The 14,033-nt window shown below is 45.8% G+C and overlaps 1 protein-coding gene across 1 annotated transcript in view; it reads left to right on the forward strand.

The window, feature by feature from the left end:
• CADM1 (cell adhesion molecule 1) overlaps positions 1–14,033 on the forward strand; it is a 246,924-nt gene that overhangs the window by 79,145 nt on the left and 153,746 nt on the right. The window contains exon 2 of the mRNA XM_086956817.1: positions 11,597–11,740. Coding sequence (XP_086812943.1) covers positions 11,611–11,740 — 130 coding nt within the window. The 5' untranslated portion in view covers positions 11,597–11,610. The remainder of the gene's footprint in view (positions 1–11,596; positions 11,741–14,033) is intronic.

The following is a 14,033-nucleotide window of genomic DNA, read 5'->3' on the forward strand; positions in this document are numbered from 1 at the left end:
CACTACAAATGGGACACCACACAGGTTTTATATAAAAAATAAGTAGACTTTATATATAGTTTCCACAAGACCATAAACGACAAATACACAATATGATTACTTTCAGATGGTAGATTTAAGCTTAGTTCAGTTCAGTTCTTAGATGCGACACTCTGTGTCAATGTACCTTAACTTGTGATGCGCTTCCACGACAAGCAATGTCGCAGCGATGGGAAATGCGGCAAAGTTCAGATACAAAAAAATAAAGATGTGAAGATCTTCCAGATGTGGCACGCTTCTCGGGGATGCAAGAAGTTCTTGGTTCGATGCGTGAACTGCTGCGCGACACCCTTGTACTGCGATGTGACGGCAGCAGCTCCAGCGGCGACACTTCTCCCACGATGCGTGAAGCTTCCACACAATGCGGCAACTACAGCAGTGACATCCAGGATGCGACGGCAGCAGCTCCGGTGGCACGCTTCTCGGGGATGTGAGGTGCGATTGATCGATGCAGTGCGACAGTTCCAGCGGCGACACCCTCCTTCAGAGTTGCGACGGCAGCAGCTGCGACGGCAACACGCTTACTCTTCATTGCGGCACGCTTCTCTCCGATGCAGTGCAGTGCGACAGGTCCAGCGGCGACGCCCTCCTTCGGAGTTACGACAGCAGGCACAGCGACGGCGACACGCTTCTTCTCGTTGAGTCGTGCTTCCAGCTCCTTGCGACACGCAGTTCCATCGAAGGCCCAAAACAGCAGCAGCCACTTCCAAAAGAACTCTGGGGAGCAGGGGGGTGTAGTCTGTTGTCCCTGAGACTTCAGCAGGAGGCAAGCTCTTTTCCAAGCCCTTGGAGATCCTTCACAAGTTGAAAGCAAAGTACACAAAGTTCCTTTCTCCTTACTTTGGCAGTAAGGCAACTACTGCAGGCCAACCCCCCAAGCAGCGCTTCAGCTTGGGAATAGTCTCTCCTCAGTTTCTTCAGGTTCCTCTCCTCGGTAAAGGTTTTTTCTTGTAGTCCAAAAGTACTCTAATTTCATGGGACCAGGGTCCCAATATTTATACCCCAAATTCCTTTGTTCTCTGAGGGGAGAGGGGCCTTTGCCCAGTCCAAACCAGTTCTGAAGCACTCTGTTTCCAGACTTCTCATTTCCTTTCACAGCACAGGGCATGCACATCCGACGCCCCACAGGAGGTGGAGCCAGCATTGTGAAAGGCAAGTACAGTCCTGGAGCACTTTGTTTACAGGACTCCTTCTCTTCTTTCAGTGTGCAGGGCAGAGACATCAGCCGCTTCCCAGGGGGGGAGCCAGCATTGTGTAAGGCAGGCACAGCCTTATTCTAGGTTTAGGTGCAACTCCTCCCTCCCATCTAGATGCAGATCTCTTTATTCACCACTGGGTGGCTCGGCCTGTCTCCTGTAATTCCCCAGCCCTGTCACTCACAAAACCAGACATAGGAATACACAACCTAGCAGAGGCAGTTTTGAATGGTTAGACAAGCAAATACCTACTTTCTAAAAGTGGTATTTGAAAACACAGAATATCAAAATAAACTTTACTGACAGGTGTATTTTACTATTCTGAGTTCAGGCACACTAAACTTGAATTTCTACCATGTTCTCTGAGACAGGATTATAAAATGTAATAATTCTAACAGCCCATTCTGGCCTATGGAGAACAGGTAGCCTTGCAATAGTGAAAAACAAAAATGGCTGTAATTCACTATTAGGACATGCCACACACATCAGGGCTTGTCCTACCTTATACTTACAATGCACCCTGCCCTTGGGCCTACCATAGGGGTGACTGATATGAAGAAAAGGGAAGGTTTGGGACTGGGAAGTAGGTGCACTTGCTCAGCCAGCCTGACAGTACCAGACTGCATGCAGGCTCTGCAATGGCAGACCTTAGACACATTTTACAAGGCTGCTTCTGTGGGTGCACAACCAGTGCTGCAAGCCCACCAGCAGCATTTGGATTTACACGCCCTGGGCACACTCAGTGCACTAGACTAGGGTCTGACAAGTAAACCAAAGAGCCAAACATGGAACCACTGATTAATGCATCAATTTACGATAGGGAGCACTTGCACAGTGGCACTGGATAGCAGTGGCACAGTGCCCAAAGCATATAACACCATCAAAAATACATGAGGCAACAGCAAAAACGGAAGGAAGACCCACGCCATTGGTGCCAGGTCTAACAATGATGCAGTGACTACATTGACTTGTGTGGTCATATCCAGTTTGCTGTAGATTATTATTCTGAAGTTCCTGGCATGGGTGCTGGGTGCGTGTCTGATTTGGGCCGGCCACCAGTTGCAGTCCCATGGTTAGGTGTTCTTGCCGAAGATCACTACTTCGGTCTTGTCTGTGTTGGGCCTGAGACAGTTTGCTTTTGTCCAGTTAGTGACTTCGGTCATGTAAGGTACCAGTCTGACCACTTGTGTGCTCTCCCATAAGAAGGAACAGTCCTAGTGGAGAGTGGGTCCTTGGATGCCAATCTTGTTCAAGTGCCTCATAAAGATGGGGTGTGTGAGAGGTCCAGGAGAATGATACCTGGCATGTCTCCTCTGTTGAGAATCATTTGGAAGCAGTCTATGGTGCTGATGCACGCTACTGGTGTGATTCCCTTTGGTGCGCCTGTGGACAGACCAATACCTATCCATGATGCACACAGCTGTAGGCATGTTGTCGCTGGACCACCATGCTTGTATACAGCTTGGCTCCGGCCACTTATGGCCTTTGAGTATGTACCTTACAACGCTGCACCTTGTTGTCAAACTCCACTTTCCCTCCCCTGTGTTACACTTGTGGACAGACCAACATCATGCATACCTTTATAATTTAAACCCTACTGGGCACTCTGTGCCTGGATTCTTCTTCCACATCATTACTTGCTCCCCCACCATAGAGACACTGTTGACCTATCCTTACCATGTGCACTTCTACTCCTAAGTACAATTTAAATCAGTCCACTGTACACCTTATGGCTAAGCCCAGCCACCACTACATGCACCTTGTGAAGGGCATCTTTCATCCCTCTGTGCACTGTGTTGATTGAAATACCCTTGCGCACTTTGAGCCAATCTCAATCTTCCCCACCTTCTGAAGAAGCCCTACCACTGTGGATATTTAGAGATGTAGGGTGTTAGAAATGGTAGGCTCTGGTTGGCAGAGGTAGGTACCTTTGTCCAAATAGGGACCCTCGCTTCTAGTCAGGATAAGGGGGATACACTTCTAAAATAGCCCCTGCTCACCACCTTGGTAGCTTGGCACAAGCAGACAAGAGTATCTCAGAGGCGGTGTGTAAAGCATTTGTGAACATATTCAGTAATACAGTGAAAACACTACAAATCGACACCATACCAGTTTAGAAAAGTAAGTAATGTTTATCTAAACCAAAACAAGACCAAATGACAAAAATCCACAATACAGCAAAAAAAATATGATTCTTAAAAGGTAGAAACAGTTCAGTTTCAAGAAGAAGTGAAAAGCTACTCTTTTACACAAAGTACCTTGGATGCATCGAAAAATGCAAGCAAAAAGGGTCGCAGTAAGGTGATGCGTCGGTTCCTTACACTCCGGGAAGGTGATGCATTGGTTCCTTGCGCTGGCGGAGGTGATTCGTCAGTACCTTGCTGCTGCTCAGGGGAGGTGATGCATCGATTCCTTACCGGAGAGGTGATGCGTCGGTTTCCTGCTGCGTCCCCCGACGATGAGACAGACTTGACTCTTCGATGCGTTGCGTGACGATCCGGTGCGATGCGTCTGTGCTTTCCCACCGACCTGTGTCAGAATCGGTTCAGTGATCTCGGATGTCAGAGATCCGTGCACCATATTTGTCACACAGCAGACACTTACTTAAGCCACGAGCAGGCGCTGCGTCGATTCTTTGGCAGCGATGCGTCAAATCTTCTCTTGCACCGCTATGATGCGTCAGAAACAGACCATGAGTCGATTTTCACAGTTCCTGTGGTGTCCAGTCCCAAAACAACCTCCAGAGGCCCAGAACACTAGGAGGCACCTCGTAGGATGTCAGAACTCCCAGCAAAGGAGTTTAGGGGGGACTGGGAGTGAAGTCATTGTGTCCCTTTAGACTTCAGAGCAGGAGGCGAGCTCCGTTCAAGCCCTTGGAGATCTTCCTCAAGCAGAGGACACAGCAAATGGCAAAGTCCTTTTCCTTTCCTTTGCAGAAAGTAGCCACTGCAGGCCAACCTCAGACAGCAAACCGCACAAAGGCAGTATTCCTCCTTAGTTTCTCCATCTCATCTCCTTGGCAAAGGATACTCTTGATTCCCAGAAGTGATCTAAATTTCTGGGGTCTGGGCCCCAATATTTACACAGCAAAAACCTTTGTTCTCTGGTGGCAGAGAAGCCCTGTGCTTAGTCAAAACCAGTTCCGTCCTCTCTGGTGCAGCTTCCTTGCAGGAGGTGGAGACAGCATTGTGGAAGGCAGACCAGGCCCATTCGGGTGAAAGGAGATCTCCTCCCCCTACTCTAAAGGCAGCCCAGGTCTATTCAGCCCAGCCCTGACTCATCCAGGCTCTCTGGAGCCACTTCACACCCCCAGCCCCTGTCACTCCAAAGCTAGACAGTCAATACACATCCTAGCAGAGACACACTGAATGGCTAAGCAAGAAAATACCTATTTTCTAAAAGTGTTTTTTTTCAAACACAGAATGTAAAAATCACCATTACTAAAAGATGAATTCTAACATTCTGAGTTCAGGCATATTAAACTTTATTTTCCTTCCTTGTTCCCAGGAGTAGTTATGTTTATAAGATGTTATAAGCAAACTCCCCATTCTATCCTAAAGCAACAGGTAGCCTTGCAATAGGGAAAAACTAAATTGGAGGTATTTCACTATCTGAACATACCACACACATCAGGGCATGCTTACCTTTCACATACACTGCTGCACCCTGCCCACAAGGGTACCTTGGGCCTACCTTAGGGGTGACTAACATGTAAGAAAAGGGAAAGTTCGGGCCTGGCAAGTGGGTGCACTTGCCAAGTCGACATGGCAGTACCAGACTGCCCACAGGCTCTGCAATGGCAGGCCTGAGATACCTTTATAGGCTGCTTATGTGGGTGGCACAATCAGTGCTTAAGGCCCACTAGCTATTTAACAACAAGGGGTAGTGATGGACAGAGTTTCTGAATTAAGCAGAATACTCTCACCCAGTCAAGAGATCAGGGCTAGATCCAACACCGTTTTTTAGCTCACTGCACCATCCCAGTTCAGAACCTGGCTATATGCAAATTAGTCTGTCCCTGTCCCAGTGCATGATGGGAACAGGGCAAACCAAACTACCAAGCCAATTCTTACACTGGGAAGGAAACAAGCTTCCGGGGACCGGTTTCTGGCATTTCAGCCGTCGTCGGCCCGGCTTGCTTGAATCCTGATGGTGCAATGAGCAAGGGACTCACATCTGAGTATACCCTTCCACGCTTAGGGTGGACAAAATATTTAACAACAAGGGGTAGTGATGGACAGAGTTTCTGAATTAAGCAGAATACTCTCACCCAGTCAAGAGATCAGGGCTAGATCCAACACCGTTTTTTAGCTCACTGCACCATCCCAGTTCAGAACCTGGCCAGAAACCGGTCCCCGGTAGCTTGTTTCCTTTCTGGTGAAGAATTGGCTTGGTAGTTTAGTCTGCCCTGTTCCCATGATGCACTGGGCCAGGGACAGACTGATTTGCATATAGCCAGGTTCTGAGCTGGGATGGGGCAGTGAGATAAATAACGGTGATGGATCAAGCCCTGATCTTTGGACTGGGTAAGAGTGGTCTGCTCAATTCAGACACTCTGTTCATCACCACCCCCTTTTCTGAATCGATTAAGGCCCACTAGCAGCATTTGATTTACAGGGTCTCTGCACCCATAGTGCACTGTACTAGGGACTGACTAGTAAATCAAATACGCCAATCATGTAATCACCAATCCATAACAATGATTTACAGGGAGCACTTGCACTGTGGCCCTGAACAGCAGTGGCAAAGTGCCAGAAGCATCTAGACCAGCAAAAATAAAGTCCATCACACAGCAAAATAACAGGAGGCAAAGGCAAAAAATACTGGGGAAACCCATGCCAATGATGCCAGTTCTAACAGAGGGTTTGTTAGTGGTCTGACACCCCAATGGTGACTTAGTAGAAAATAGTCACTCTTCTGCACTCTGCTTGAATGTTCTCTTGTCCTCTTGAAATTCAAAGACCCTGGCATAGTGTTTGCATGAGAGCCAGCAACTCCTATTTGGTATGGCTGACCTGGTGTGTGTTTTGGTATGGGAGACCCATTTTACCAGTCTTCTGACCAGCACTCGTAATATATAAACCTCTGTACTGACCTATCTAATTTTAACAAGTTGGTATAACTCAAGGCCACTTACAGGCAACGGAAAATCCAATTGAGAAGGATCCCCAAAAGAAGGATAAGAAATGACAAAAACTTTGGGTCTGCCATTTGTGTATAACATCTAAACAATATCCCCTGTGTGGGCTCTTGTAAATTGGGTTGATTGTCTGATTTTTTTATGATCTTTTTTGTGTTGTATGCAAGAAACAGCATGTATGAATAGTATGATTGGTGAGACTGATTTGGATGAATGAATAAAGCTGTTCTTTTTTAGCTTTCCTTTCTTATATTAGAACATTTAGGTGGAGCACTAATTGAAATCTTGTACTTACTGTAAAATTACTCTTCTTTCTAAAAATATAGGAATGATCATATTTATGTATTTTTATTTGTGTAAAAAATCCTTTAGAAAAATATTTTTAAAATGGCTTTTTGAAATGAATTATAAACTAAGAGAAATAAATGATAAACAAAGCCTATATACTGTCTGTCACATATATTGATATAGGTTTGCTGTGTCCTTGTAAGAAAATGGTTTGAGTTGTACCAACTTGTTGAAATTAGATAGGTCAGTCCAGAGGTTTATATATTACGTACTTTTCAGTTTTCCCCCTCTAGACCTAAAAAATTAATATTGGGGGTACCCTTAGCTATTATAATGGTCTCACCAGCGCTCCACATAACTGACATGTTGCTTTGTGGCATAGTGCTAGACTTTGGTGGGGGGTTCCTAACACTTTAAGCATGGGCAACTACTACCCCATGCCCAGCCTATGATAGCCTCTTGGTGGCAGCAGATACTAGTAGTGAGGTGCATGTCTTTGTACCTGAACCTCACTGGTGAATTTCCTATTGATGAATCTTATGTAGTAAACCCTACGTGAATCCCTCTCATTCACCCGGAGTAGAAGTTGCATGTGCCTTTAAGTGTTTGGCTACATATGATTTTGGGGATTCCCATAGTATGTGTGTTAGAAGACCCTCAGGATACCCGGTCTATAAGGTTAGTTGTGGCCAGACATAGCTCTCTCTCTCACTTTGCAATACGTCCCCAGGCTTTGCCCCTTTAAATTCTCCAAAACTCTGGTATTTGATGTGACGGGACCTCTAGGCTTTGGCTGTAACTGACAGCCAGTTCCATCCTGTCACTGCGTTTCCTGAGGCTGTCACATGCTTACTACTTGTGTGGTGTTTAAAGTGTCTACTACAAGTGAGAGGCTGCCATCTGTGCTCTTCCTCCATGCATCTGGTTCACACTAGGTGTTGCTTTGGGAAAGAAATAGAAAAATAAATTCTATTTATTTTAGAAGCTGAAGGATCGCGAGAAAACGGCGGATGCTGAAACGTAGTGGAAATATATTTTTGTTCCTTGGTGAATTCATCTGAGTCACTTCTTCCTAGGGGGGGGGGGTTCTCTCTGTGCCCTCATCAGGCTAGCTTGAATCACTGATAGTGTGCAAGGGACCCACGTCTGGACATGCTCTGCTAACTTAGGGTGAACAAAGCAAATGATGAGGACTGTTAGCCCGAAACCGGTCCCAGGATTCTTGTTTCCAGTCCAGGGAAGACTTGGCTCACAGGCCAGGCTGGACTGTTCCATTGAGGCACAGGGTCAAGACTGATTTGCATATAGCGGTGTCTGAACTGGGGTGGCAAAGTGAGCTAAAGAACGATGATGGATTCAACCCAGATCTGTTACTGGGGGTGAGTGTCTGAAAGGTTTCAGCGCTCTGTCCCTCATCTTCTTGTGTTTGCTTTGTTCGCCCTAAGTTGGCAGGGTATGCCCAGACATGGGTGCCTTGCTCACTTTGATACCGGATTCAAGCTAGCCTGGCTAATGATGGCTGTTAGCCCGAAACCGGTCCCAGGATGCTTGTTTCCAGTCCAGGGAAGACCTGGCTTGCAGATCGGGCTGGGCTGTTCCCATGAGGCACAGGGTCAAGATTGATTTGCATATTGCTGTGTCTGAACTGGGGTGCCGAAGTGAGCTAAAGAACAATGTTGGATCCAACCCAGATCTGTGACTGGGGTCAGTCTCTAAAAAGTTTCAGCGCTCCGTCCATTATCTCCTTGTGTTTGCAAAGATTATAAGACTGCCTGGAGCACAGCAGTGAGATTCACCACCTTTGAAATATGTATTGGCTGGTCATGGGTTGTGCGTTGCATAACTGTGATGTGAGCCCAAGGGCCTAGGGTTGGGAGAAAAGCACATGCTCCTTCCTGTGGAGCGTTGCAGAAAACAATCATCATAGTAACTGGACCGAGGTTGTTTGGGAATTGGGGCCTCCATAGCCGGTGTGATGCTAACTTGATCCCATCTGCTGCCTTTTGTTTGAATATCTCCTTGAGAATGACCAGTTTGTCTTCTCCAGTGGTTACAAATACAAATATCTTCCTGTTGCCAGTATCTCGTGCGATTTTGTCCTCCCAGCCATTAAATATTTACTGCTTTATGGATTATCTGCTAAATTATTTGCATTTCAGTGTGCATATTGTGCTTTGCCTACTTTCTTTCACTGCCGGTGACTTACGTACCATGGTCCTAAACCTGTTTAACCCTTTCGACGCTGATGACGGAGCCGCTCCGTCATCAGCTGCGGTGGCGCTGTGCTGATGACGGAGCGGTTCCGTCATGGCCCTGCCTGCGCGGCGCTGATTTCGCGCCTGCGCGGTGCGTTCTATTGAGCGGGCGGGGCCATGACGGAACCGCTCCATCATGAGCACAGCCCAACCGCGGCTGATGACGGAGCGCTTCCGGCATCAGCATGCGGCCGCCGAGCGGGTGCCCCGCCCACTTAGCGCTGCGGCGGAATAGCCGCCGCAGCGATGTGGTTAATTTGTATTGGTAACGAGCCCAAGGTCAAAACAGTCTTGAATAGCGGACCAACAGTTGTTCTCTTTCTAAATTTGCTCGCAAACCTTCCTAAAAGGAATACAGTTGCATGAAGTGGTAAACAATGTGAAATGATCATAAGCCACCATATATTGGTTGTCACCTCACAGGTTCATAAGGCATTTTATTGGCTGCATTAAATATGTATAGCATTTTTCTCCTTAGATTTTTCGAAATATTTTCAAATAATAAGTCTATTAGACTTATTTGCAGTTACTCTGATAATCCACATAAATATCTGGAGCATTTGGAGTTGTATGCTAGAAGTGTGTGTGCGCGCCTGCTTTGTTCACCCTGGTGCACAATGGATTACAGAATGGTTTGCACTCACTTGTGCGTCCCATGCGGTAATACTAATAAAGCTGCTGCACATGTTGTGCCAGTGCTATCATGAGGGGCCATTTCCTCATTTCGATGGGAGCATGACCCCATGTACATAAAAAAATAAGGGAATCAGTTTGCCTCTGTGCCCATGCTGTATTTCTGACTGGGCAGAGGCAAACAAAAAGGTGGTGCACTTTCAGTGTGCCTCTTAAAGGCAGCTCTCTGAGGGAGAGAAAGTGGGTCCCATGGTACCCCCCCCCCCCCGCCTCCCAGATATCTTCCTGCAAGCTGGTGCTGCAAGGGGCTCTCTTCTCTCTTGAAAGTGCAGGAAGCATGTGAAACAGAGGGGCTTTTTAAACAGCTGATCCGTATTTCACTTGAATGCACAAGTTCATGGCTGCCCTCGGGGCAGCATATTCTATATATTGCAGCACACTTAACTTGTTACCACCTGGTGCAGCTTTTGTAAGGTGAGCCGTGGCTCAAACAAGGAAAGCGGCCTTATATATACTAGATCATAGGCATTTTCAACTTGCCTTGACAGAGTACATTTTTCATGCATTGATTAATGATACCCTGGTAGTTGAAGCTCCCTCTACAATGTAATGCTCAATTCTAATAAACTCTGTTTATATTGTCTTGTAGTATTCAGCAGGGTTATGTTTTAGTTCATAAATTATCTTTCTAAAATGTTTGGGTGGGGCAGACACAGGAGGAATGAACTCAATTGTATACACCTGCACACAACTATGAAATCATTTAGCACTACTAGGTACAACTGTTCAACCAACTTGAAACGGTTGGTACCTCTGGCTGATGCGAAGGACAAAAACACGGGTTACTTTCTCCTGCTCTGCCTCTAGGCCTTTTTTTGTCACACACAGGCTTGCTCGTTGTGACCAATGATCAGACCAGTAAAAAACACAAACTTCAAATTTTTGCTTTTCTAAGGCAAAAACCTTAGGGGGCTGATTTAAATTTTAGAGTAACTGTCCTCCGGATTTAGGTGTGTTTCCTGCACCGGGAAAAAATTAAATTGCCAATATCTGCTCTCACAACTGTTCCGTTAAATGCAATGATGGTGTTGACTTTGGCTCTGTCAACTTGACAGTGCCGATTAACACACTTTCAATATCTTTCTGCTTAACCCCCCCCAAAAAAAATCCGTAATGAGGATGTTTTGGGGAAAATATGAAAAGCGAAAACCCCCTCACCGTGGGAGTTTTCTCAGGTGGCATGAAGGTCATTAAAATGTTTTTACTTAAACTTTCTACCAGGTTTTGGTTTGTGGTGTGTGAAAGTAAACACTAGCCACAAATGGCCAATCCTTCGCTGTCCCTCTCTGCCAGGAGTCTGAGGAGTATGACAGCAGTGCAGACGGAGTTGTCTCCTTCGCTGGCATACTTAAGTTAATCCAGACTTTAAATGAGGTGGGCGGCGCTTCAGTTTGGTGGGGAGCCGTGCTTCATTTCAACCGGTGCTCAGCACTTGCTCTTAATTGCCAGCACTGGCACTTGGAACAGCTGCTCATTTAAAGATGAGCAGGAAAGCAGTTATTTAAAAACTCAATACGTCTTTAAAACTACTACCAGCCACCCAAACCATTTTTAAAACTTGGGGGCCTTGAACAGTGCGAATTCTGACACTTGTAGCAGTGTGATGGTTAGTAGTTGTGTAAGTTCTGTTGTTGGCAATATGTGGTGCAAACTGCGGTGTATTCATCACTAAAGCCCCGGCACTTATTTGTTTAGAAATTAAGCACTGGTGGGGAGGGTACTCCATCGCCATTGCACCAAAGTGCCCTCCGTGACAAACTCTAAATTAGGCCCTCCCATTTCTAACCAAAGAATTGCAGGTGGTAACATTTAGTCACATGATTGTTTTGAAACGGTTTTATCTGTGTTTATTTATTTTAAGCAAAGATATGCAAGACTCCCTGGTATGAAAATGCTTTCAATGTATTTGTGTGAATTACTTTGAAAATGTAGACCATTTCTCATGATGCCAAAAGTTAAAGTACCTATGCTCTCTTGTTTTGTAGGTGAGCCGAGTTTGATGATGGACAATGTGAGTGTCGTTGAAGGAGAAGTAGCGACAATCAGTTGCCGGGTTATCAACAACGATGGATCTGTAATCCAGCTGCTGAACCCCAACAGACAGACCATCTACTTCCGAGACTACAGGCGTAAGTGAACATGCCTTTTACGCTGTACTTCTGCGATAAGTTGTTTATCCATTACCAGGAAGCATGGTCAGTTCAAGACCGATTCCCAATCACAGCTCGAAAGTCAGGGATGCCGGAATTGTGATATTATGACGCGCCAGCCTTTTCTGCAGGTTCATCCATTTGGCACATTTGCAACATAATCCTTCATCTGCATCACAATTTCCAGATTTAAACCCAAAAAGTTGCTTCTAGCTCAAATGGATCTAAAGTTACTGAAAACTCTGCCACTTGTTGACAGACAGTGGAAGGCCATTGGCGAGGGTTAGCTGGTCACTTTTCAAATGCGGAGTCTTTAGATATTAGTCATACATACTTACGGGGTGAAACATTTGTCCACTTAGTTATAACGTGTCAAAATTACAAAATCTGAATACTGCCTCAAAATGTGCCACCTTACGTCGCATAATTTAACCAGCCCTGCCACATAATTTGGCCCTCCTCTGCTGCATAATGACAGTCCCCTGTCTTTTAAGGGCATCGTGTACAGCCATGTTCTGAGAAAGTCCGTCTTGACAGAGAAGTCAGACTGATATTGCATGAGTGGGGATGGGCACTGGGGCCGAAGCAGAGCGTGGTGCATGCAGCCATCGGTTAGTTTGTGCTCGGTGTAAATTAACAAGGACTCTAGTCTAACTATAGGACAGGACATAGATTGATAAAACCCCAGCAACGAGCGAGGATGACAGGAGCAAACCCAACTGGAGAAGTCAAGCAGTCGGGGGAATTACATGAAATAAAATAGCCTGAAAGCTAGACCGGCGACCTAACTGCAATTTTAGAGGTGTCCAACTGGGGTTTCTAAGATTTAGCTGTACGTGAGTGAATACTTTACATTAAACAAATTATTCAAAGTTTGGGCGCAACTGAGAAAAAAAATGGAAGTTCGAACTAGATTAAATCACAATCACACGCTTCTACCAGTATATGATTGTAGGGTAGGGTTGCAAATCAGCAGAGGAGATCTGCAGGGCTTCTACCAGTGGCTTCTCCGCTAAGACAAAGGAGCGGCGCCCCACTGCTTTAAGAGCAGTACAAAGGTAAAAATAAAATGATAACGGAACATTATTTTTTTATTTTTAGTATTGAGCTTGTAGTTAAAGCCAGGTTAGGGTGGGGCTTTCATGACCCAAAGGGAGGGGGAGTGGTTGCTGCACCTTAAATGCAGATGACAGTTTGTCTGGCTGTCTTGGGACAGGCAAAATATGCGCACTTTGCATGTTCTCCACCAGCTGTATTGCACAGCCTCCCAGTTCCCCTCTGAGTCCCGAACCACAGTGCTTAGACCAATTACAACCGTGCAGGGTTCCTGCATCAGAGGGGCGGCGGCTGGCGACCAGCAGATACTTTTTTTTTTTCCAACCCTCTCAACCTCCTGTGTTCTTTACCAGCCACCATTGTGTAAAGGGTTAAACAATAAATGAAAAAGTGCAGTGTCAGAAACTGCAGTGTCTGCAGAAGTGATTTCAGCAGATGCTGAGATGGAGAAAGCAGGCTTCAGCTGCGAGACCCACCCACACAAAAAACCTAACCTCACTGAGCACGGATGAAAGGCTATCAAACTCTAGTTCCTAACTTCATACATCGGTAGGGAAAAATGCTGAGCCATCTATGTTTTACGTTTCAAATATTCACGTCTGCAACACCTGCATCCTTCCCGTGTTGAAATGGATGGTGCTCATCTACTCTTGGATTCTAGGAAAGTTGGGTTTACTCCTATATTAACCAACGAGGAGCCTCCAGATGATGAAGCAGGACACCCATCTGGTTGTGTGAGGACTCTTGCTTCTGATCAGTCAGATCCCCCTGATCCGCTTGATCAGACCACTCGGACCTCTTACCCTGCTCTCTTCTCTTTTCTGTATAGAATCCACGCGATGGTGAAATTTAGGAATTGGTTCACCTCCCTGCACCATATGCCTCATAAGGGCCACTGGAATTATGTGGCAGTAGAGGGCCAAATTATGCAGCAGAGTTGAGTGAATTATGCAGTATGAAAAGACCAATTATGCTGCATAATTTGGCATATTTTGTGATGGTATCATTTCATGTTTTCATAATTTGAGCTTGGTAACATTGTCTGGTTATTAGTCGCACCTCAGTACTCGTTTAACACCCAAATGTAGGAAAAAAAGCAACAGAGAGGTGACCCGTGCAGCTTTGCTAAAATGGCCTTCCACTGCGAGGCAACATGTGTTGCATATTTATTAACTTTTGAACTGTTTGAGGTAGAAACATTTTTTTTTTTAAATCT

This window comes from Lissotriton vulgaris, chromosome 2_1 (assembly GCF_964263255.1).
Source record: "Lissotriton vulgaris chromosome 2_1, aLisVul1.2, whole genome shotgun sequence".
NCBI classification, from domain to species: domain Eukaryota; kingdom Metazoa; phylum Chordata; class Amphibia; order Caudata; family Salamandridae; genus Lissotriton; species Lissotriton vulgaris.